Raw genomic sequence first — 25,600 nt, 5'->3', positions numbered from 1 at the left:
AGGCACAGCCTGGAGAGGGGCTGATCCTGCTGGTTTGGGGCACAGCTCCCACTCATGCTGCCACCACTCAGGGACTGGGGCAGCCAGCTGGGCATCTCACTCGGGTTTGTCACAGAAACTCTCTCAGGGCTTTCAGAAGTGACCCACACACTTCACTGGGATACCAGTGACACAGGAAAAGTGATGGGCACCATCCACATCTTTGTCCCTAAAGTTTCCACCATCAGCAAGTGACAAGTCCAAATGACAAGCTTTGATTTCTCCATCCCACATACAAACAAACAGAACAAAAGCCACAAACAAACAGACAAAAAAGAGAGAAAACATTAAACACCCTCTCAGGACTCACTGAAGGCCCTGCAGCTGGAGGCCACGTACCCATTGGGCCCCTCCAGACCCAAGGGAGGAAGGGCAGCTTAAAAAGAAGATGAGGGACCCATCTGTGCTGCACCCCACAAACTACCCCACAAGAAAGCTGGGACCCAATCTGCTCTGCTTTCACAAACAAAGCAACAAAAATCAGTGTTTGGCCTTCAGCTGAGCCTTGGCACTGTGAAGTGAGCCAGGGTCCTCAAACATTCAAAGAAGAAAAGAAGGATCTGTGAAAAATGCAACCAAAGAAATGCCACCAAAAACCCTACTACAGTAAATTAAAAACCAAATAAAAACCACAAATAAATGCAATTAAAATACAAAGTAACTACAGTGCTAACAAAGGGGGAGGGGTGATGAGGAGAGGGACTTGTCACCAATTCAGAGATAACAGTCTTTGTTTTTCTCATGTGTTCAGGAATAATAATTAAAGGCAGAACACAATGAGATCCAATTTGTCACACAACACCTGCAATCAGCTGAGCGAGGAAAAACTACATCAATAAAACTCCAAACCAAAATTCCCACTGTTTAACTCCTGCATTGCAAAGCATACTTCATGATTGTTTAATTAAAGTCATTTTTAGCTTTGCATGGCTGCAATCACCAAACATTGTCTCCCTGTCAGCCTTTGAGGGGCTAACATACTGTTGCCAACAATTAGGACAAATCTGTCTGACATTGTTTTCTCTAAAAATAAACCATGCATGTTAAGCAGCTTGAGAACAAACATGAAAACAAGATTTTAGGATAACATTTTCCTTCTCAGTGGAAACACAGTCCTGCAGGAAGCCCAAGTAATCACTCCAGGACCTACTCAGCCACCCCCACACCTTTGCTGCTGGCAAAGTACCACCAGGACATAAACTGGGGGTTCTGGACACCTGTGATTAACAAACCTTTCTACGCAGAGGGAAAACACTAAGTCCAGTCTCCTGGACAAAATCCATTTGGGAAAATTCCCAACTTCCCTTCTTTACCAGTGTGGGCATCATGGCAAAAGAAGAGTGTGCAAGAAAAACAGCCTCTGTGGATTTCTCTCCTTTTGGAAAACTGACTTGTCTCTAACTTGGCCCATCAGGAAGAAAATCCAACAACACTGGAATAACACCACAGGCATGCAAGTCACTGGGCTTGGGGAGGGTGCAGTCCTCTGAATCAGGAGCATGGAGAAGCAAACATGCCTGCACTTCCCAGGGCTGCTTTGTTTGCCACCCAGCTACAATTTCAGGGCCCAGCCGTTCACCCGTGTCACACCCCACCCCACATGTGGTTGCCCAACAAAGATGGTTAAATGTGACTCAGAGAACAGAGATGACTCTCTAATTCTCCTGAAGAAATCACTGTATTTAAATACAGACTGAAACTGCCCAAAAGGGAAGAAAACAGTTTCTTATTGTTGTTTACAGCCAGGATTGTTTGAACTCCTACAGTGACAGTGGAAATCAGGAACCTAATCCGAGGATTAGAAGCAGATACATACTCCAGTTTTGAAGGCAATCCATCTTTCCAGCCCTCACATGACACATGGATTAGAAGTAGAGGTGGCCTTGGGTGGCAGAGGAATAGGCAGGGGCCTCATCCACACTGACTATTCCCTCTCACACTCACATTATGCCATTACAAAACTAACTCTGGGAACCCTTAACCAAACTGAAGAAGTTAACATTTTCTACTCAGTGGATAGCAAGTCTATAACTGCTCATTTTATACCCTGTTCTCATCTCTGAAGGCTTTTATTCTCCAGAGCAAATTAATCAGGCAGCTTGCATTATATGTTCTTTCTCCAGGCCTGGCTCCCCTCGGCATCTCTATTGATCTTCACTCAGTGAGCCATTAGCAAGAGGTTTTGAAAATTTGCTGGTTTTACAGTTCCCAGAGAAAGCCAAGTCCAATTTAGAGGGATTGCCAGACTCAGGTTTGAGAGCTCAGTCCTTCAGGGGAAAGATCATCATTTCTCAACAACGTTCAGATCCTGTTCTGCCATTCCCTCCCATGTGCCCGTGTTTCTGCTGCTCAGTGCTCCTGCCTGCCCAAGGAGGGCTTTTTTAGATATTCAAAGAGAACAGAATTGAGAGAGAATGGACAAGTGCCACACACCTACAGTCAGCAAATAAGACAGGGGGAAAACAGTCTACGAGATTGATGCACAAAAACAACAGGAAGAAGATGTGAAGAGAGGGGCAGAAAGGTGACAACTTTTAATACATAACTGTAAGCTTTTGGACAAATCCTTTTTCCCTTGGACTCCACAAGGTCATCTCTCCAATATACCTCCCTCAGGTTCCCATTTCCTCTCTCAATCAAATAAAGCCACAGTGGTAAAGAAAAGTGGTGCAACTGCAATGCATTTTTGCCACACTTTTTGGTGCATGTGCAAGATGACCTTTGTTCCATCTCCTTTTGTAAATTGTTTTCTCTATATATGCAGCTTCAACTAAAATTGATCATCCATCCTTTCCATAAAATATTCTGTTAGATCCTGCATATGTGCTGACTCAAATGAGCTGATGTGGGCTTGCTGAAGTGTGCCTGACCCCCACCCAGGAGGACAAGGGCCACACCAGAGGAGGCACAGGCAGCCAGCAGCACTGGCTGTCCCCAGGGCTCCACGCACCACGTGTGTGTGCACACTGCAATTCTGTTGTGTCAAGTCTCCAGCTGACTTTCACACTGTGCAGACATTATCCCCTGGCAAACAATGGTGCTCATTCTCCCCCAGCCAGCAGTACACCGTGTGTCCTGCTGCACCCAGGGAACACAAATGCCAGCCTGCTGTAACTTTACCCCCAAAGCCGGGCTGGCTGCTCAGCCAGGGCCTGTTACAGGAGCTGAGCCCAGCTGGGCATTCCCACACTCCTGGAGGGAGCAAAGCAGTGGGATGAGAGAAAAGAAGATTCTGCAACAAAATAAATCCTCAGTTTTAGACCTGAACTAGCCCAAAGTTCAGGCACGCAGGGATTTAAACCAACAAGTAAATTTACTTTTAATTATCTGCCCTTAGAGACCATGCACATCTGGGATTATCAAACTGAAGACAACTTGCTATGTTACACCTGTGCCAGCTGCTCCTCTCTTTTTCACCTGTATCATACCCAGTCCTGAGTGCTGTTCTGAAAAGCGCACAATTCTAAAACACAGCCTCAAATTTGAGGTTTAATTCCTTCACAGCTGCTGCAACAGCAACAGGAGGGCCCAGACCTGTGTGCCCCAGCCAGCCAAGCCCAGCAGCACAGCCGTGCCCCCAGCTCAGCCCCGTGCTGCCCACCCACCCCAACCTCCCACACTGAAACTTCTTTGCAGCCACAGCACCAAGAACTCAGGACACACAGCCAGAGGGCTGATGGACTGACTGACTGCCAGCACTGAGCCACACACTGAAGACAGAACCATTCACCTACAGCCCAGCCCAAGGCACAGTGGCTGAAGGACCACAGAGCTCACAGAACTCCAGCTGAACAACTGGCTGGCACCGTGCTACTGCCAGGAGGGCAGGCCAGGAGCTTCCTTGGAGCACGACCAGCTCCCCTTCTGCTCTTAGCCTGCAGTCAGAATGTTTTATTCAGGCTCCTTCCTCTCCATCCTGCTCCCTGGCAGTGGGAACCAGAGGTGAGTCAGTCCTCCTGCAGGCCACTGACCTCAGGGCGAAGGAGGTGACAGTGGGGGGGGTCAAGCATAGATAGTTCTCTAGCCTTCCAATATTGACTCTAGTTCTGCTCCCTGCCCTTGTTTTCAGTCATGGTGGATCCATAGGTGCCCCAGCACACCCACCCACCTCTGAAGCCACCCCAGCCCTGGGGGAGGTGATGGGGAGGCACAGTGGATGGAGGAAGGGCAGAGGAAACACCTCTGCTCTGCACCTCCTGTTCCACTGAAAGGAGGGAAAAAGAAATAAATAAAAAAAGGAAGAAAGAAAAAAAAAAAGGCAAAATTATACTCCCTGTCCTCACTGCAGGCAGCTCCCCAGGGTGGTCATCGGGTGGGAGGGAAAGGCAGAATCAATCCCCTTCTCAGGGGTATCCAAACTCACTTGACAAGGGAGATAAATCTGTACCCAGGAGGAAATCAAGCTCTCTCCACTACAGACCCAACATAGATTGTGTAATGAGGTGCTTCCTTGCCCACACCACCACAAACACAAGCCGCCTGCATGCAGAAAAATAAGTGCATATAGTTTTCTTTAGAAATCCACCAACCATTTCACCTCCCCCTCACTTCAAGCAGTGAAAACAACTTCTGTCCAACCGTCACGTGAGATTTAAGCAGAAATGACAAGAAAGGCAGCTTTGTACAACTCTCCCTGCAATTTTCCCATCTATGATGTCCATGGAAAGCAGAGAGAGAGATGGAGGATTCAACAACACGCAGAGGACAAACAAAATGACCAACAGCAATATACTGCACATATACAACCCCCCACACTGACAGCCACCACTGCCTGCTTCTCTGTATCTGGGCATTCTGCTGCTCTTCGTTGCAATTTATTAAAAAGGCACTGGCAAAATAACAGGAATAAAGTCCCAAAGAAAATTTCCCCCCGATGTTCCTCTGCCACTGCAGGATTCCCTGTTCAGGCAGTGATCTGGAGCTCTGGCAGGGTCTAGAGACAGTGCCCTGGCCCAGACTCACACTGGTTTGATGCAGACATGTTAATACCGTGCTAGGGATGTAATTTTCTTATGAGGGATGCAGACCAGCCCTGGCAGCAATTATTATAGTAGTTCCATGCATAACTCCCCTGGTTATTCCAGCTACAACCCATTAATATGGCCCTCTGCTCTTTTTAAAGTAGCCTTTCACACATCTGCCTAAACTATAATTTGCTCATTTCGCAAGATCTAAGGCCTGTACTAGCACAACCTCTCTGATGTGTATTTAGCCCACATCATGGGTTAAACACTGCACCAGTGTGAATTCTGGGGAAGCAAACTGCTCACAATCCTAATTACATTCATTGCGCAATTTGGGTGGGTTTGGGGTTGGGTGTTACTGGTTTTCTGAATTTTATTTTAAGTTTTGATCCACCATTGAAAAGCTTTCCAGGACATCTGCCCCCAGCAGTCCACTATTATTAAAAAAATCCCTCAAGCAGGTATGAAAAACTTTTTGAGGGCTGGGAATGAAGAGCAACCCACAGATAAACATCCAGAAATATCCACATGTACAGTCTGGAGGAGAAATGGTCTTTGAAGAGACATCCTCAGCTACTAGTTATAATACCATATCCCAAGGCCACCAAGAGCAAATTTCCCCCTCCAAAATCCTTCAGCATTCACACAAACCTCACCCCCTCCAATATTCCCAATATTTACACAATATCCAGAAGAGAAAAAACAAAGTAAAGCCCTGTGCCTGTACAGCAGGGTTTCCACTGCACTTGGCAGAGCTCTGGAAGATGAGAGGCAGGAATCCCAAGGGCAGGATGCACGGGAAGGGATCTGCTCTCACGTGCCCCAGCATTCCCAGCGTGATTCCAGAGCTGCTCGGGAGGAAGGCTGAAATCATGAGCATTTCACAGAACCAAGCAGAGGCAGGGAACACTTACTGGGGAAATATTATCTTTGAGAGCAACCCACTGCCTTGCTGTGCTGCTGTCTGCACTTTCCAACTGATTAAGCCGAAGGATTGGGGGGAATTTCACAAACTAAATCCTGAGAATATAGAAAAAGGAGGGGGAGGAGAGAACACCAATGGCTGATGGACACCCAGCAGCAAAAGATGCTTTTTCCTATTAGAGTAACAAAAATTCACAGTCACTAAACAAGTGGAGAGAGGACCCTTTAACAGGAACAGCTGAGAGATTGATTTGAGAATGAGAAAAAGACCGTTTTTACAGAGTGAAAAGCTCTACCCCATGCAGCTATTTGTAGCAGCTAGAATACACTGGATTTCTTGCCTTTATCACCACAAACAAGAGGCTGTTTGTATTGTAAAGCTGCAAGTTACACGGCCAGTACCAGTGTCTGTTCCTTTATACTTCATATCCCAATTTTATCATAAACAAACATGCAGCTTACGGTTGCCTATAAATTTCATCCTCAAACTCTTCAGAACAAAACACCGTGTACTTTAATCTTAATGTACTTCCTATCAAAAAGATCCTGCTTGCGGGGTTTACAACTACTAAGCAGTAAAGTACTGTGAGATAAGTTATCCTTATTTTACAGAAGAAACAGAGGGACGGAGATTAAGTAACTTATCTAGACAGGGGGAAAAGTGACATGCCCCAATTTTCAACTCTGATTTTTCCAGCCCCACCCCAAGCTGTGCTGAAAGTACTTTGGAGGGGCTCTTGAGCAGTTACTGCAAAGAAAATCATTCACAAGAATTAAATTTCTCACCCGGTTTTAATAAAACTTCCACACTGACACGTGAAAAAACTCACAGGTTTAAACAGCTCAGAGGACTTAAAAATAGGTGCTGGTGCACCTATTTTTATTTGAACAGAAGGCTTTATTTATGCAAGACCAGGACACTTCACAGGTGCTGCTCTGCTCAAAATAAATATAACAGTGCTCAGTCCAAAAGAACAGGCAAAGGAACGAGCAGGAGTTTACAAAAAACCTAAGACAGGTCCAACTATTTTAAGCAGATGGAGAAAACACATATGCTCCCACATGGATGTGCACATACATACACTTTATCCCAGCCAGTATCTGATGGAAAACAAGAACCCCCTTCAGCTCCCAGTGAAGCTGGGTGACACCAGGCAGGTGGATACAGCTGCCTCCCTGGAACCCACCCCCTAATGAACACAGTCACCAGTTTAACATGAAGCTGTCACAAGAAAATAAACACGTAATTTCCTTAAAATACTTCTCAACACACAACCTTCCATCCCTGACTCCTAAAGGCTGCTGAATGATTGGCAAGGCGTTGTTCCACAGCCCCTTGAAAAGGTTATGTTTATAAAGACTTCTACCTCTCACCAAAAGAGGAAACACTTCAGCAGTTTAAATTTGGTGTAGCAAGGAACTTGCATACAGATTAGCCAATTTATTTATTATGATGTTGAGAGATACTGTTTTATTAGCTTAATTTGTCTTTAGCAGCGCTGGAGACCAAGGTAACTACAGCTGCATTGCTGGAGCCTGTGTGAAGAAAAACCAGCTTTTGAAAAAGTATCTTCCTATTATTGCACTTGCAACTCGGTTTTGTTTGTTTGTTTTTTAAAAAGGCTGGCTTATTTGAAGCAAATGAAGCTTTTAAAAAGCTTGCTGGCTGTTGGCAAATATTTTATACCATTTCTCCACTTCAAAGACTGTTCATATCAGAGATTCTGCAAAGTCCACAGCATGCTAAATTGACACAAATCCCTGACAGAAACAGCTTATATGTAACCTACCAGCAAAATTCAGCTACTTGAATAATTAATATTCTTCAAATTAAGACTTCACTTAGCTCTCTAGGTGTGTAATATTAAACCTATCACCATTTGTTAATATTCAGAGTATCAGTGGAGTTAAGATCAAAACTGGAGAGCAGACATGGAAACTTGGAGCCAGCAAGGACAGAGTTTTGCCACTGCACCATTTCACCTTCGGTCACTTCTTGCTGTTTCAGTTTACTTTTCCTTGTTTCCTCCAGCTTTTTTTTTTTTTATTTTTCTCCTTTCATGTCCCTTCTGAAACACACTGCAGCTCCAGTGAGTTCCCAACCCTTTGTGTCCTCAAACTGCACAGCCAAGAACACCAAGACAAATGAAATCCGCTGCAGCCTCTGTGGAGCTGAGACCACCTCACATTATCCTGATATTAAAAAAAAACAAACAAAAGACCACAAAAGTGAGCCACCTTGCTTCCTTCGAGCCTGAAGAGTCTTTGAGAATGAAAAAACACAAAGCAGCTCACAGTAACCACTTACACAGAATCCCTCACCCGTGCATTTTGCTTCCAGGGAGCACCAAGACACAACACAACATCAGATCCACACAAAATTCTGCACCTAATCTGCAAACCAGTTACCATGACTGCACATGCAAATTGGTCAGATAAAAGCCAGTCAGAGAAATAATTGGCTATTTGGAGGTACAAAATGACTAATTTATCACAGCCACCACATAAGTGTTTTTTTCCCCTCTGCTTCATAATTGCGCCACTTAATCCTCCGAGTCCAGCCTAGTATTTCAGATGCAATATGGTACAGTAAGTACTGAAACAAAGTGAGAAACAGAGAACCCAGGCTCCATCCAGAGGCCCAGTACTCCTGTGACACAGGTCCAGACTTTCATCTGTGCCCTGCAGCTCCTGGCAGAATGTCAAGGCACAGCTTCTAAAGGTGACTGTGAAAACACACCCGTTCCCAGCAGTCTTGAACACATCTCAGCAGGAACTCTGTAACCTCTGAAGAAGTCTTAGAAGCCACCAGCACTGAAAACCCCAGCGTGGGCTGCATCTCTGTGGTGTGTGTCACCACTGCCACTTGTGAGCCCAAACCTCCCGAACAGAGAACCTTACGACCGACCCTCAGCATCGTTTTCCTGACACTGTCCAGACAGTACTTTCTATAAATCATGGCTTCACACAACTCTCACATTTTACTGACAAGCAAAAACTTAGCACAGGTATCAAAACCCATCAACTCTCAGTCTTCTAGTAACTACAACCAACTACAGCTTCATTTTAGGTCCTCACAACGAAGGCAGGAGCGAAGCATCAGTCATTTCTCCCCTCATCCAGGAGGCAACAGGCATCAGTGACAAATGATGTCCCTTACTGGCAAATACAAAGACTAGACAGCTTCAACTTTAATGCCACTTTTGCCTACTGAGATGACAACTGCTGGAAGCATTGATAATTTTCTTTTAATACCTTCTTCGTGGGGTATGAAATTAATTCAACTAAGGCAGAATTGTAGAAGAATACGGGAGGCAAAGCAGAACAGGTTGGTATAAAATCTCACACTCCAGTGCTTAGATTTCCAGGATGCCATGCCAGCAAGCTTTCTAATAAACCCTTTATTCAAGTAGGAAAGCCATCCTTAAATATTCTCTCTTCTAGGCACAGGGTAAGTAGATCTGTTGCTAGTAACTATCTGTTTTTTCTTGTACTTCATACATTACCATCTGTGAAATGGGTCTAATATCTTCACACAGTAATAGTGAAGCCCTACATAGGAGCTGATATACCAGTGCCATATCATTTCTTCTGAGACTTATAATGTCATCCTCTCTGCCTATTTTCAGCCCAGTAAATAAGCACATCAGCCTCCCTCCTGCACAAAGCTGCACCTGCTCACACCCAACCAACAGCTGTAGGCAGGATGTAAAAGTACATTTGTACGTGTGAAACTATATGGGAAATCTAGGCAAAAAGACAGTTCTGTGTCCAAAACTATCTAATTATGAGATTACCAAGGGAAGCTGGTATGTTCTTCCAGGGAAATTTCAAGTCCACCTTCTCACTGGAGCAGGGAGGCCACGGTGCAGCCAACTGCTCTTTCTCCTGCAACTGGGGTCAGGAAAGCCCCTGGCTCCAGACAGGTTTATCCCCTGCACTTCTGGCAGGTGCTGTCCCATCTCCTCCCTCCTTGTGTTCTCTGATGGGCCCACATGCGCTCCTGGAGATGGGATTTGGCATCATCCAGGCTCAGAAGTAAAAACCCTCTGCCCAGATGTGCTAATCCCCTGTGGCAACCCACTTCACCACACATGACCTCCAGTGGCAGGATTTGACAAGGTCAATGACTGCTGTGCCACAGAGGTTACTTATGCTCACTGAAGTCTCCCATGTGCACACAAGAGAGGGGCCCTCCCCCTCTTTCAGTGCAATTAAATGCTTTTTATTTAGAAATCTGCACGATTTCCGTGCAATTTTCTCCCCACACAACCAGGCTCCATTAAAGCCATTTTCGTGCAGCAGAGCCAGCGTTTAGCTGGGCTCAAACACTGATCTTATCCTCCCGACACTTTCTTCAATCCCTCTGTGGGATTACAGCTGGGAAAATGACACTGATGAGAAGAGCTGCTTCTTCCCCCACTCTCTGGGTTTAATACCCAACACAGGCTTCTCCTTTATACAACACATGCATGGGATACAGCACAGAAAGAAAGACAGGAGGAGAAAAAAGTAACAGGAGGCTAAAAAGAAGGAATTTTTGAGTGAACAGAGCCACAAATGCTATTTACAGACTGAACTGCTTTTAACTTTCTGCCATCAAGAGGGTTAGATACCTCATCCACTCCAAGCACTCAACCAAGCACAAAAAAGCTTGTCTCCTCTTTCTCCCTGTCACATTGAAACTAATCAGTGAAAACAAGGTAGAAACTGGGTTCTCAGAGCAATTAAATTGCAAGTGAAGTTTTATCTTTCCCAGTAATCCCTTCTACCCTCAGACTACCCCCACTACCTCATATACAACCACATCATCCCAACCTCACGAGCTTAACCAAGACCAGAGTCACTCCAGCACAATCATCATTTTACACCAGCCATTTCAGTGGCCCCTCGACTTAGATGACCTAAAACACATAAAGAACATGTAGCTCTAATCCTGCTACAAAGGCTCAGGCCATATTTGCAGGGTTTCTTTAATCAATACACATCTGCTCTGCATCCCCCACTCCCCTGCATCCTGCCTCCCCTGTGCCAGAAGGGCATTTGCATGGCTGTGCAGTGAGCCAGATCAGGGAACCGGGGAATTAGTTTTCCTGGCAGCACAAATGCTAGTCCTGGCACAAGGGAGGTAATCAGGACAAGCAGCCAGGGCAGGAAAGGACCATCCCCTTCAGCAAAAACACGTACTTATGTCAGATTAAAGTGGTCACAGCCCCAGCTCCCTGCTCGCTCTCTCCCTATTTCTTCAAGCGTGGGAATTACCCAGCAGCACGGAAGATCAAGTTGTTTAGCTTTGCAAAAGGGTGTCCATCTAAACACAGAGCTATTTTCACAGCTTGCTTCTTCTCTCACCAGCTTCCCTTCCCTCTAAAAGGAAAATAAAAACTGACTGAAGGGGTTTGGATGCCATCAGTCACCGTGTTCCCCCACCTGGGCAGGGAGGGAAGGACACAGAGCTGGGTGTGCAAGGGACTGAGGACAGGAGCCCTGGGCTCCTAAATGGAAGGGTGCTAACATTTTCCTCTGGCAAGGTAAACAAACCCAGCAGTACAAAGATTGAATGACTCCACGGAACAAAAGGGAAAATAAGGTCAAACCAGGGGGAAAAAAAAAAAAAAAAAAAAAAAAAAAGAAACAAGAAGCAGCCGAGATGAGAGAGATATGACAGACACAAACACACAGACCAGAACCCCCAAGAGGCTGCTCGTTAGCTCTGAAGCCGAGCACATGGAAAAAGAGAAGAATTTACTTCTTCCTCAACTGGAATGTTTGCATAATTGTCACTTTCAATTTTACATGATTCCCTTTTCTACACGTTTGTTTCGTGCCTAGGCCACCATGCATGAAATAAATCCCTGTCTGGGAGCACGGCCTGTCTGAGTGACTCAGGGTGCTAAGGAGATTGGGTTTCCCGTTTATTCCCGTATTACATTCCAAGAAGGTGTGAACAATGCTTCATCAGACTTAAAATAATATCGACCAAACACATACCCACCCTGGCCAGGAGGGGTTTGCCCAGGCACATTTTTCTAAAACCACCACAACTCTTAAGTGTGTGGTGTTACTGCAGCACTAATTAAACACCGTTTTCCCCCTTCCCTCCATGGGACACACTAAACACAGGACATGCACTTAACCAACAAATAATTCAGTCTGAAGTTTTAGGGTTGTTTCTTTCCCCATCCCCAATTAAAGTTATATGCATTCACTTTGGGGATTGGTTCAATTTTCCTCACATTTAGTGCTGATACCCAGGTGCCTTATTAAAAAAGCTAAGTTATAAGCCCAGATATTGAAATATCAACACTAATTAGGTCTTTCTGAACACATTTTCAGATGCTGTTTAGAAAAACCACATTAAAAAGGAGTGGGGGCAAAGGATGAACTTCCAACATTAAAAGGAGTAGCTGTGGGTAATTAGGCACCCAAATTCTCATTCTTTTTTAACAATAGAGACAAACCATTTCAGTGACCACGGTCTAAAAGAGAACACAAAACTATTTCTTTTTTCAGGCTGAAGAAAATAGAAAACAGAGAGTTTAAATGCTGTTAAACAGAGGTGATATTTAAAGTTCATTAAACTTTACAGCTTCACAAAACATATCATTAGAAGAACTAGAAAGCCAAAAAAAAAAAAAAAACTTCTGTCCATCACAGCAAAGGCTTCACTCTGTAATTCAGCTGCTACCCAAATTCTGACCTTCTTGAAAAGGTACCTGCAGCCCCCAGACAAAGACATTCGAGTGTTTCTGGTTTTGCAGCTGCCTGGGAAGCCTGAGCAGTGGGATGGTGATTCCCCAGGTGGGGAAACCTTCACAGCCTATTTCTGCTCCTTTCACCAGCATCAGGAATCCACTGCAAGACACCAGAATTTATTCTTTTTGAAAAGGCTTGATCACCATGAAGACACCAAGCCAGATGATTTTTTTTTTTCCCCCCCATAGTTTTTCACTTCCAGCCCTGCTTCCAGAAGCACACCAGTTAAACTGCTCTGCTGGGAGCTGTCACTCTCCCCAGAGAGAGCTCCCCACAGCACAAGGGGGACCCCTTCTCTCCACCTTCTGCTCCCTGACATCAGAAATGCCAGTCATACACCATGATTAACCTCCTCCTAACCTCAAAGTAAGCACAAGGATGCTCCGGCAAAATCGGTAAAAGAAGCTACACTTTGCAATTTTCCCCCATGTCTGTACTCTTATTGACATGCTTTATGTGTCTGAGTTTATGCTTTAGGCACAGACTCATTATTCCTACAGTATTCAGCAGAGACTCAGTGAATAATCACATTTTGCTTACGTTCGGAACATCACAAAGGTAATACCAGGAAAAACACCAGTGACTTCATCTGCTAAACATTCATAAACAGGGAATGGGAATTTTAACACACACATGCACAAAAAAAAAAAAAGGAGAGAGACGTAAAAGAACAAGAAGAATTCACCTATTGCTCGAGACAAAAATCTATTCCCCCTCTCAGCAGCTTCCTCTTTTTGCCCAGGTAATCGCAGCAGAACAGTTCACTTATTGGTAATTAGCAGAAAGTCAGAAGTACATAAAAACCAAGCCAAGAAACACCCCAAGGGAAGGCAAGCTTTATTTGCTCGCAGGAAACACCACCAGAAGCTGCCCATTGAGCAGCACTAATGCTGACACACACCCCATGTTACAGCTCCTCGAGACCACCCCACCCTGGGACGGGCGTGACAGGGAGGGAGGTGACAGCCTGAGGTGACACAGGGCTGGGCACAGCCAGACCTCCTCAGCTCCTGGCACCCCAGCAGCACAGTCCTCCAGCAGCCTCCTGATGGTTTTTGCAGCCTGTTTTCCATCCAGCCCAGATCCAGCACTTCCTGAAAACCAGACTCAGTGAAGTCTGAGCCCAGCCTGGGAGTTTACCCGTTTCACTGCAGTAACTCCACGTTATTTGATCACTTCCCAGTGCTGCCACACATGAAGGAGTTGTCTTTCTGTCCTGCTGGTTCAGTACATGAACCTCTCCTCTCCAAGCAACCACAGCAAGCACTGGCAGTAAAATCTGCCAAGTAAAATCCGTAAGTCTTAAAAAGAAAGGACCCATCTTTCCTGCAACACACACAAACCATTGAGCAAACCAAATTAACTCGATTTTGGACGACCAGCACGCTGCACTTAAGACAGATAAACACCTGCATTTTATACTCTGTCCTTTTTCAGGTCAAAAATATCCTTACAGGTTGTATCAAGCTTACAAAGAGAAGTATCATCAAACATGCCCCTGTTTGGGCCACACAGCTTTATGCCAAAACTACACCGAAAACATGCAACCAGATGTGGGGTATGAATGCAAACAACACATCAGCAAACAGCTATTTAGTAGCAGTCACAGCTAGTTGACCTTCAGGCAGAAACTCAGTAACCTGATGATGATGACATTCCTGGATTGTCTGCAGCATTTATTTTGGCAGTGGGAAAGAAAATCCACGGGTATGTTTTGACCAGGAAGCGCCGATCAGGAAACCAGAGACCCCACACCTGTCCAACAGGGAGGCTTGAACAGCCTGCCCTGGAAACCCACACACCCCTGCTTCATCCCAGCAACACAACCCAGTCCAATAACCAAGAGAAACAATATTAAGCTCTTACAATCCAGTGGCATGGCTCGACTGGAAGCTGCAGCACAAGAGCAACACGTATTTAGAGACCAGCAACTTTGTAAACCCAGAGATGATAATCCTGAGCTCCTCCTGGGCAGAGGAAAACCAGGAAACACACCCAGAGACTTCACAACCCATTCATGTGTTTCTCAGGACACAGCAAAGCTGAAGAAGTGAAAGATGCTCTCTCTGGAAACAGAGTGTGAGCTGTTTGGTTGGTTGGTTGGTTTTTTTTTCTAAAAAAATAAGATCAGCTTCAGAAATAATTCTTGGGAACCTGCCAAGAGAACAAACTGCATATAGCTGTTTATCTGAGGTATCACCTGGGAGTTTACATCAGTTTACAGAAGCCCCACTATAGCAGTTCATAACCTCTGGTTTGGAAATGGCATGTTCAACACCTGCCAAAACACAAGGCCACTTTCCAACCAAGCCAGTTGAGTTTGATGGTAACATAGAGCTCCAAACAACCTCTATCCAACAGCTGCTAAAAAGATCATCTTTTCTTGCAACATGCCCAAAACTTGTACAAATAACCTAGTAATGAGCATGGGAATCTTATCTGACTGAGTCCTGCGAGCACTTTTGCCCAGATGCAGCCAAAATTTTAATTTCTAAGTCATATACCCTATGTGACTTAGTGTCACCCAGTGATGTGGAAGAAAAGTCATGAGCTGTGTGAAATCAAGTTCCAGACCATGTGCAGCCCAGAGGCTCTCATTTCTGTTTCATTAACCCTCTTCCCAACACAAACAGCATCGGAAACACCAGTGCCTGGATCAAAGTCATCTCAAAATGGTTCTCCCCACACAAGTTACATCAACCCTGCAGATGCAGCACCTCCATAGGTGCTGCAGATTCTGCATTATGTGCTACTATGATTAATTTGCCATTGGATTGCATTTTAAAGACAACATCCAGAATTGAACAAGATATTGTCAATATTCTGGCATATAAGATTGCAAAGCTATAGATATTTTGTCTTTTCTAATTTTCCAGGAAAATTATGTTAGTCGGGCTTGAGAAATGCCCTGAAATGCATAAATATTGATTTAGTAAAAGTAAAATATTATTAATTAATAGGTAGAATTTAACTCCATAGCAATGGACAGGATCTGAGAAAGCAGCTCAACCCACCAACTACCTGCAGGGACAGGTTGCAAACCAATCTCCCACTGTCAAACCCATACCAGGGGCTGCCCAGAGGATGATAACAGGGCTTGAACAGGGTTATCAGTTTGTCTGATGTAATCAACAACATGACCATGTGCACATTATAACAAACAGACAGACATCTGCAGAGTTTGATGGATGAGCTGATAGCAGGCGAGTTATAAAATCCATCTGGTTGGAAAACCATTGTCATTTTCAGCTAAAAAAAAAAATCACATTAGCAACTCATATCACAACTTGGTACTATTTAGTGTCAAACTACAATACCAGAGTAAATGGTGTTGTTTTTTCCTGGAGAGATCTTGCAAAATATTCAGTAACTTAACACTAACAGCACTATGATGGATTTTTTTCCCCACCTTTTTTTTTTGTAATGCACCAAATGCTTTAGCTAAGCCTGAGAAAAAAAGGAAGGAGGTTTTTGCCTACCTTGCAACAAAACCTCTCTTGAGATACAGGTCTGTTCTGCACCAGGAGAGCTTCCTAATAAGTGCCTGAACGAGTGCTTCTGTGAGAAGCAAGATGTCCCAGGGTTGAGAGTCAGCTCCCTGGTGTCAGAGGGATGAGGGGAGCTTCCCTGAGAGGCAAATCCAGCCTCCCATCAGGTACCCAACCAATGGCACTGGCAGCTGAGGTGACACAGGCAGCGATGAAAGGACTTGCCAAGAGCTCAGAGAGGAAACTTGTGGCAGAGTCAGAAAGAAAACCCCGTTATCTCGACTTCCGGCCCCCTCTGCAAACCGCCAGACCACAAAACACTTTTTATTGTAGGATAACATTTCAACAAATAGCTGTTTTCTCTTAGCAGAAAAACCCACTTTGCAGCTCTACTTTTAAAAATCCCATTTTTACTCCAGCTCTGCAAGGACTGCGAGCCAGCCCTTCGACGCGGCATAAACAATTTCTCCCTCCTTTGCATGCCCCAGTTTTATTAAGTAATCCCCATAAAAGCAATTACCGAGCTTTGGACTGAAAAAATAACTAGGGGAAAAAAAAAAAAAGAGAGACAGCAAATTCTGCGTACTTCATTTGCATACGGATTCCCTCCCTCCCCCTTTCTAAGGTTTTTGCCATGAGGTCTTTTATGTCTCTTTCAATAATCATATAATTATATGATTCCTAAAGTACACGCTGGCAACACTTCAGGGGATTTTAGTCATTACAGGTGACAAGACTTTTCTCTCATGTCTAATGCTCACTAGGATTTCCTTCCACTTCATTCACAGATACGATGAAGAACCGAGTGACACCCAAAACACTCTCACAGACAGATTTTGGAGGAATCAGCCCTTTTCCTTCCCCGTTACAGACACAGGGAAGTGGGCAGAACTGAACTGCAGTGAACTTCAATTGGAACGAAGCACTTTTTCAATTAAGCTGCCCATAATTTTTCCCAGGCACCACGTCCAACTCTTTTAATGGCTTTCACGTTTTTCCTTTAATTTTACAGTCTGAAAGAAATGCCAAGGTTCCATCAAGGACCAAGAACGCCATAATTCCATTTCTTCCAATGGCTGCAAGTTATTAACAAGCTGTCAAAACATCATAATTATTTTATATCAAGTTTGACTGATTCCATAAACATCTCTTAGCTGCATATTATCTTGAGCCTCGCTCCTCCTGAGTGCAGGTATGTGCTCAGACTAAGTGGAGTAAAGAGGCTGCACGTCCTCTCTGACAGCAGTGCAAGAGACATTTATGAGCCACCAAAACATCAGCAGCAGTAATGCATTCATTACCTGATGCACTTGATGTCATTGTAAGGTTTGAGGCGCTGCTTCCCCTGAAATTCTTCAGGGTTTTTGCTCCTCTGTACAAATAAGAGCTCCCAGGAAAGAAACTGCAGCCTCACCAACCAACAGGAGGGGTTAAAGAAATGAGCTTGGTGTCTGGCAGCAGCCACCCAACAGCCAGAAGCTCTGAATTACCATTTGTTTCCCAACTTGGGCTGCACACTTCCTCCTAACTTAAGCATCTTGTCACTAAGTACAGGCTGGATCTGGGACACCCTAGCATCAGAGTAAATTGATCTATATTTAAAATTGGGGAGAAAAAAAAAACCCACCAAACAATTATAGTCATATTTTTATGAAGCTAGAGGAACATCTGTTGGAGAGGAAGATTATGTGATGATATCCAGCCACAAACACCATAAAGTTCACATTTAGACTACAGGCACTAGTGCATTATACATATTTTCTTAATCCCTTTCTATCACAACCTGCGCAGAAGAGAGAGCAAGCAAGGAAAAGGAGAGGAGCCCAAGCACAGCTCCCTCGCCCTGCCAACAATGCACAGCAGTCCCCAAAATAGAACATTTAACTTCAAATTGCCATGTCTGTGTGGCACAACTATAGATAGCCAGCACAAGATTAAAAAAAGCTTTGCTCTGGAGCACAAAGGGAGAGACAGGAATGGTGCCATAAGCCCATGTTCTGCAGCCAGTAGCGCAGGGAAATAATTTTGATCCCTTCAATCCCCTTATCCATGCCAACCACTGACCTTGCAGATGCAACTTTTTGTTCAACTTCAGCCCCTTTTTTGCTTGGAGCAAGGCAGAGCTGCAAAGGAAACCATCCCCATCCATCCTGGATCGTGCACACGCTGCCCCTGCGCTCCTGTTCACCAGGTACTTCTGAGCTCCGGGTCCAGTCACTCCGGACAAAACAATTAAGCCACAAAAATCCACAGGCACCTCTCTGCCTGTCAGCAGGGCTCCACACACGTGTGGGCCGGGCTGGAGCAGGTGGGGGAGCCCCGCAGTGCCGTCCGTACCTGCCCAGCTTTCACAATCCCTCGCACCAGAGGAACTGGACCGACAACTCCGCGCAGGTCGGTTGTGCCCGGGCGGCTCGGAGGCTGCTCAACCCTCTCCTCCATTTTAAACGTTTCAGATTAACAGCAAAGACCAAATTCTTCTTTTCAGCATCAGAGAAGTGTTCTTGATAGTTCATCAGTTTTGGAAAAGAGCTTATTTCTCAAGGAGATGGACTGGGGCTGGTAGCACAGCGCTCCAACTTTTTTTTTCGCTATGAAGAGCAAGGCTGGAGCAGCCACAGCCCCCATTGTGCTGAACACAGCAGAGCCAGAAGATATTTAAACAGCAAGAGCCACTTCACCTACATAAAACTCTTTTATACCTTTACAGTGATAAACTGGAGGCATTAAAGTGCAGTGAATTGGAAATTGTTCTCACTTACAACTGGATGTTCACCTACAACTGATACCAAGACGCACACCCCACGCGCTGTATTTCAAATCTTTATTTCTAAAAAAACTTGCATCAAGCAGGAAACAGCGTTTCAGTTCTGCTGATGCTGTTTGCTCTCGAGTACTTGCTGCAGCACTGCAGACAAACTACATGATAGTCCCACAACCTGCATCACCAGGACAAAGAGCAGACACTGAAGAAGCTGAAGCAATAAGCACGTGCCAGGAACACTCGCTCCAGCCAAGGTGCACACAGGTTTGGGGTCTGTGTGCCTGCAAAGCCCAGCAGGTCTTGTTAAGCCTGATGCAGGGGGAGCAGCCTGCCCTGGCTGTGCCTGGAGAATTTCACATCTCACCCAAAGAAACCAGGAGAGTAGAACACCAAAAGGGAGAGGAAACAAACCACCCCAAAGCGTTTATATTGATGTGTCTCCAGCCTATAGTGTATCTCTGCACCTATAGGAACTTTTACAGGGGTGCAGTTGTGTGACCATCAGCTCTCCTGCAGAGCAAGCAAGGACCTACCAAAGAAACAACGGGAAATGCTTCAGGCTCATCTCACCCTGCCCAGCTCCCTTCTTCACTGCTGTTTGCCCACAAAGTAACACTGTTATAGTTAGTCTCATTCTGTGAAATAACTGAGGTAAACAATAAAAAGTGCATCTTGTCAGCACAGAGAGGACAGTAGGATTTTCAGTTCTTACTAGACAGGAAGTCAAATGTACTACTGCAAGTAAGCATTAATTTGGATATAATTTAATAGCTGGGTGAAATGGAACACTACTTTTATTTTATGCCTTTTATTAAAAAAAATCTTACCTGTGCAATACAGAGTATTTTATACTTCTTAAATGTTATAGATTATAATGAATTAAAAATTGAATATATCTTCTGAATTTCTCTGTAGTGGTTGTTCCACTTGACATTTCAGCAAACTTTACCTCATGTTTCAGAGTGCTGAAGAAAGACTGAGTAGTTACACTACAGGAAACCAGTTTGGAAGAATTGGTAAAATATTAAGAGGTATTTCAAAAAACCCAGACAGACTTGGTCAAGTGCAGTTTGAGTTAAAAATGAGACCTCAGGTAGGGATGAGGGTGACCTCTGAGCTCCTCCCCGTTCCTGGCCCAGCTGAGCAGATACTTCAGGCTTTCCAGAGCTCACCCCTCTGCTTCAGCTCTGCATTAACCACCTCTGATTCCTCAACAACAACAACAAAAACACCTTAAGTACCTGTTTCAGACAAGATGGGGAAAAAAAAACAAACACAAAAACCAACAGCTCGGAGAACAAATCAATGGAGAGTAGCAAGCCTCCAGGAAAACCAGAAGGAATTTAGAGCCTTTAGAGCATCATCCAGAAAATCATTAGCTTTCCTGAGGTTAAAAGCACTTTTTAAAAGGAATAATTGGCCATCAGAAATGCTAGCTTGATACACCATCACCTGACAATCAAGTGGAAGGAAAAAAAATACTTAAATATCTAGAAACCTGTTTTAAAATGTAAGAATAGCTATAGAAAAAGCAAAGCTGCACAGTGCATATAGAGAGAGATGATGACAAATCAGAAGTTACATAGCTAGGTCAGTGGAACTACCACAAAACCTTTGGAGCAGGAAGCTGCAGCTAAATACACTGGTTTTCTTATCAATGAGAGATCAGAGCAACAGCAAAAGGACAGTGCACAGCACACATGTGAAAACAGCCTTATCAAGATGACAGCTGGAGAACTTATGGATTTTGTCCAGAAGTCTCCTATCACCAACAGGCTTCCTGAACTCTGCTACACTCAGGCACAAACAGCAGAGAAGGGACTGCAGAGGCAGCACTGCCACAGCCCTGGGTGTGAACACAAGTAAGGGTGGGCAAAGCTTCCATCTCCTCAGGGTCTGTGACCAGGCACAGCTCAGTTTGGGAGGGCAGCACCTCCACTTCTCCACCACGTGCACCCAGCCAAGGTCTGACTCCTTCCAGCTTGGGAATCCACTTCTACACAACACATCACGCACATCCGAGCGCGGATTCTCCAAAATATTCCATAAATAGGTTAAACATTGCTAAAAAAACCCATACACACACATCACGAGAGCTAAAATTTCCATTCAGAGCTCCAAAGCTTCGCTGGAATCTGTAAAAATGATAAACAACCGCCAAAAAGAAAACACAACCCCTTGTCTTTTCAACTACTTTGGGAGAACAATTGCTCTCAAAGATCGCATTCATTAACATTCTGATGAAGTTCCCTTTTAGCGCTGTTTTTCATACTTGAAAGGAACAGCTATGATCAGAGAGAGCCCTCAACTACCGACTCACTCATTTAGATTCTCTCGCTCTGATTCACCAATCACCTTCAAGAATAATTAGCAGCTTCATCTGAACGTAATGAATATACACACATGCTCCCATCCATACCATTCATCTCGGGAGGCCGGCAGAAATCCCCCCGGCTCTCAGCCCAGCCAGCTTCCCTGACTCCTGGCACAGGGACCATCTCCTTGGGCAGCACCATCTCCTGATGGTTTTCCAGGAGCTGCCCGTCTCGCTGACCACCAACAGCTCAGAGCAAACCAAGCTCCCAGGGTAAATCCAAAGTTGTGTTGAGTGACTGGGTATGAAAAACCTAAAACACCACTACACACACCTCAGCTTTAACCTGTGTGAAACCTGAGCTGGATTTATACATGAAGATCCAAGGGAAGGAAGGGAAAGGGGAAGTTTTAACTTCTTATGCACAGAAATAGGCCACTGCTTGTTTGTCTGTGGGCTTTTTTATTCTTTTTTCCTTAATTTAAAATACATATATAATCAACTCAGTCTTTATTTGGAAGATGGTAGGATCAGAGACACATAAGTCACAAGTAAGGCCAAAACAAGAAACATGATTCTCAGATGACAACTGCCAAAGTAAACATTGCCACATGAGTTAAAACAAAATCCAAAATGCTTGAAATTCTCACCAAAGAGCTAACAGAGATCTCAAAGCCATCCCTCAGGCTTAACTGCCCACACTCCCAGGTCAACACAAATGAAGAATATATATATTTATTCTATAAAGCACCCTTTATTTACAGGAACACCAGCAGTGAGAATTTGCTTCAGCGGGGAAGGGGAATTCACAATATTTTGAGATATAAAGAGAAACAAACCAAAAACCACCTTACCTCTCCCAAATGATTCTACCCTTAAGTTCTACCTAAATATTGACAAATTTAATTTCCAAGGGGAAGCCCAAAGCTTAGTTAGCCTATTGCATGTAATCACAGATCACCATAACATCAAGCAACAAACCAACCTACAACACCACGAGCTACCACATATGCAACAAAAGCTCCTTTTAGGATTAAAACATTAAATAAAATACTTTCTTCATTCAGTACTGTCCTTAGGTTGTGTATTCACTTTTATACTTGAACATAGGTTTCAATTCTTATTTATTTTAAAAATATCATTACAGTAGATTTTAAGTCCTCTTAAAAAACAAATATACACCAAAACACAGATCTCCTCCAAAGCAGAAGAAAACCACCTGTTGCCCTCAAGTTCACCAGAGAACACAGCTCCACACCACACAAAATGACCTTGCCATTTTGGTTCTTTACATGGGAATATACTGCTTTAATTCTGCCTTAACAATTCCCTTCCCTTGCTGCTGCATCACACCTGCCAGACATCACCCATGGTCCAAGGCAGCACTGCATGGACAAACCCACACAACACTAAGCACTTTCTTCTTTTTTAGTGTTAGAGGGATTTAGGGAATGCACACGACCATTGGGACTCGCCAAGAACACAACAACCTCGAGTACAACACACCCAGCTGGTGTGAAACAGGTGAATTCTGCTCACACTTCTCCCTCTGAGGTGCCAACATCGTCCCAGATGCTGAGGTGCACGAGTTCACTTGCATGTTGGCAAATACAGTAGAAATCAGTCAATGTCCAGTGACACTCAAGTATTTTGCAACAGTTGAAAGTGGATTGTTTTGTAAAGATTGTTTTGTGGATTTTTGTTTTTTAAAGAAAAACCAGAAGTGCTTCCACAGATGGAAGCACCTTGGGGTGGCAGAAGTTTAAGGCCACAAGGGTAGAAGCCCTTGTGAGCCTTATTATCAAGGTTACGGTGTGGGTGATTCAATAACAGGGCTCATCCCACTTGAAAAGCCCAGAGTTTTCCCCGTCAGCCTGGAGGGACTGCAACATCATTTGAATTCTATTTCCTGATAATGTGCTCATCATGGTAGAAAATTTCTGCAGGAAGATGAATTTTACTTTTTTCACTGACAGCTCAGTAGAGACTCAGGGGTTTAATTGGACTTATCTGCTGATGCATATTTGACTAAGAGCGTGCCCAAGAAAAAAAAAAAAGCAATATACAGACAGGTCTAGGGCTTGGCTTAGAGGCACATGAAAGCAGATTGCTTGCTCATTATCAGTTCTGCATGGACAAAGTAGTTAGTTGGCTTTCCTGTTAGGACAACACCCCACAAATGACGCCGCAAAAAGCCAGGGAACAGCCACGGCCAAGCCAACACAAACCATTTCCCCCTCTGGTACCTGCACACCCAGAGCTGCTCAGGGACCACTGGGCTAAATGCCCCTTCTGAGCAGAACAGAAGGGTCCTGACACGTCAGCAGATGGCCAAGGCCACCGCTGACACCCCCGTGGGCACACAGGGACTATCTCTGGGACTCTGAGAAGTCGATTCTACAGGTGAAAAACTCTGGATAACCACGATGCCACCAGAGGCCTGCAGGGCAGGAGGGGTGGGCTGGAGAGCAGCAAAGCCCACAAACAAAATGGGACCTCAAAGTCTGAGCCAAAGACATCAGAGATCCCAGGGCAAATCTGAGACTGTTCATCAGCCTGAGCAGAACTCTTCACCACTGCACGGCAGGTTTACAGACACACGAGTGGCAGGAAATCCAAAGTAGGGAGAGCACCCAAAACTTTGCCCACGTTTTTATCACAGTGTGTCAAGGAAAGTGGGCAAAGGCACCAGCATTGCTCATATTGACTGGGAATTCAAGTCATTACACCCACCAAGCAACTTGTTAGATGCTTCCTCTAGACAACTCACTTCTTCCCCTTGCACACAAACAAAACAAAAATCAAAAGCCAAAGTCATAGTTTGTCAATGCCCCTCTGAAAATATTAAATTTCCTGCTCTGCTTAACTTAGCTCAGACAAGGCAGGCAGTATTTGCTCAGCAAATATTGTTTGTAATAAGTTAGACAAGCAATATTTTTTGCCAGCCTATTAACACCAGAAAAATATGTACAGTCAACAAGAGATGAAGAATTTGTTCAATTACTTCAAAAATGGGAATTACAACCGAGGGATTATTATCCATTTAAACATCTCTTTTCCACAAAATGTCAAACACTAGCCATTTGCTAACAATCTCCGGAGACAGATAAAGTAACATTTTGGCAACGCAAACACAAACTCCCGAGCTGGAGGAGGGGGGAGCGGGAGGAAGGAGGGCGGGAGGGGGGGGGGGGGGGAAAGCTCCACCATTCACAACAATGCCGGACCATCCCAACACGCCAGGAATATTTTGCAGCCAATTAAAACCCCAAACAAACATTCGACTCGCCCGAAGTGGAGGCGAAACACCGGCCGGGAGCCGGGCAGAGGAGGGGGCCGGGGGAGGGAAGGAGCAAAAGGGAGAAGGGGGGGGCACCAAGTTGCCAGCGGAGCCGCGAGCACCCGGGATCCCCCCGGGGGGGGGCTCGACACCGCGATTCACGCACCTCAATTGCCATTTGCAAAAATTCGGCAGCGCCGCGCGCTTCCTTTCTCAATTTGATTATTTTTTTTTTTCTTTCCCTTCTATTCTCCTTCCATCCACCCCCCACCTCCCTCCCCGCCCCAGCCCCCGCCCCGCGGGGAAGGGCAGAGCCCCCCGTTTTTTTTCCCCCCCGGGCCGCTCTTACCTCCAGCGCTTCCAGGGTGTTGAAGCTGGCGATGGCGAAGCCATCGATCAGATCCTCTTCCTGGGAGCTGGACTCGCGGCGGCGGCGGCGCGGGGGCCGCGCGGCGCGGGCGGCGGGCGGGGGGCCCCGCGGGGCGGTGCAGTTCTGGCCGCCGTTCTCCTTCCCGGGGCTCGGCTCCTTCTCGGAGCCCGACGAAGGGCTCTGGTTCCGCGGGTCGCGGGCCGCCGCCTCCCGCCGCCGCACGCGGTCCCGCTGCGACCTCGACCTCCGGCTCTGCCGGATTTTCCCATCCATCGCCGAAGAAGAAGCGAATTTAAAAAAAAAAATTTTAAAAAATAATAATAATAATAATAATAATAATAATAAAAATAATTAAAAATTTAAAAAAAAAAACGGAGGTGGGGGTGAGAAGGCCGGGCGCGGGGGGGGGGTAGAGGGGTGGGGGTGGGGGGGCGCGGGAGGGGGGGGTAAGAGAAAAGTCGCCCCCCTCCAACTCACCGCTTCCCCTCTCCAAACCCCGGAGCCCTTAAAATAATAATAATAATAATTTCAAAAAAAAAATCAACAACAACAACAAAAAAAATCCTGCTGTTCAGAGCCTCGGATCCAGGGCGATGATAATCCACAGAGCAAGGCTGGGTGGCGGTGGCGGTGGGGCGAGCGGCACACACACACAAAAAATATTAAATCCACGGAATGACCTTGACAAATTTCCACCCCCC

General features: G+C 45.2%; 1 protein-coding gene across 17 annotated transcripts in view; it reads right to left on the bottom strand.

The window, feature by feature from the left end:
• The window catches only part of FBRSL1 (fibrosin like 1), a 507,770-nt gene extending 482,176 nt beyond the window's left edge, over window positions 1–25,594 (bottom strand). For all 17 annotated transcript variants that reach the window (XM_027689358.1, XM_027689364.1, XM_027689371.1 and 14 more), the window contains exon 1: window positions 24,879–25,594. In XM_027689358.1, the coding sequence (XP_027545159.1) occupies window positions 24,879–25,172 (294 nt within the window). In that variant the 5' untranslated portion in view covers window positions 25,173–25,594. The remainder of the gene's footprint in view (window positions 1–24,878) is intronic.
• Window positions 25,595–25,600: the final 6 nt, after the last annotated feature.

The sequence above is a fragment of the Neopelma chrysocephalum genome, unplaced genomic scaffold (assembly GCF_003984885.1).
Source record: "Neopelma chrysocephalum unplaced genomic scaffold, ASM398488v2 Primary Assembly neopelma1_77, whole genome shotgun sequence".
NCBI classification, from domain to species: Eukaryota; Metazoa; Chordata; class Aves; order Passeriformes; family Pipridae; genus Neopelma; species Neopelma chrysocephalum.
This window is presented reverse-complemented; position numbering and strand designations above follow the sequence as displayed.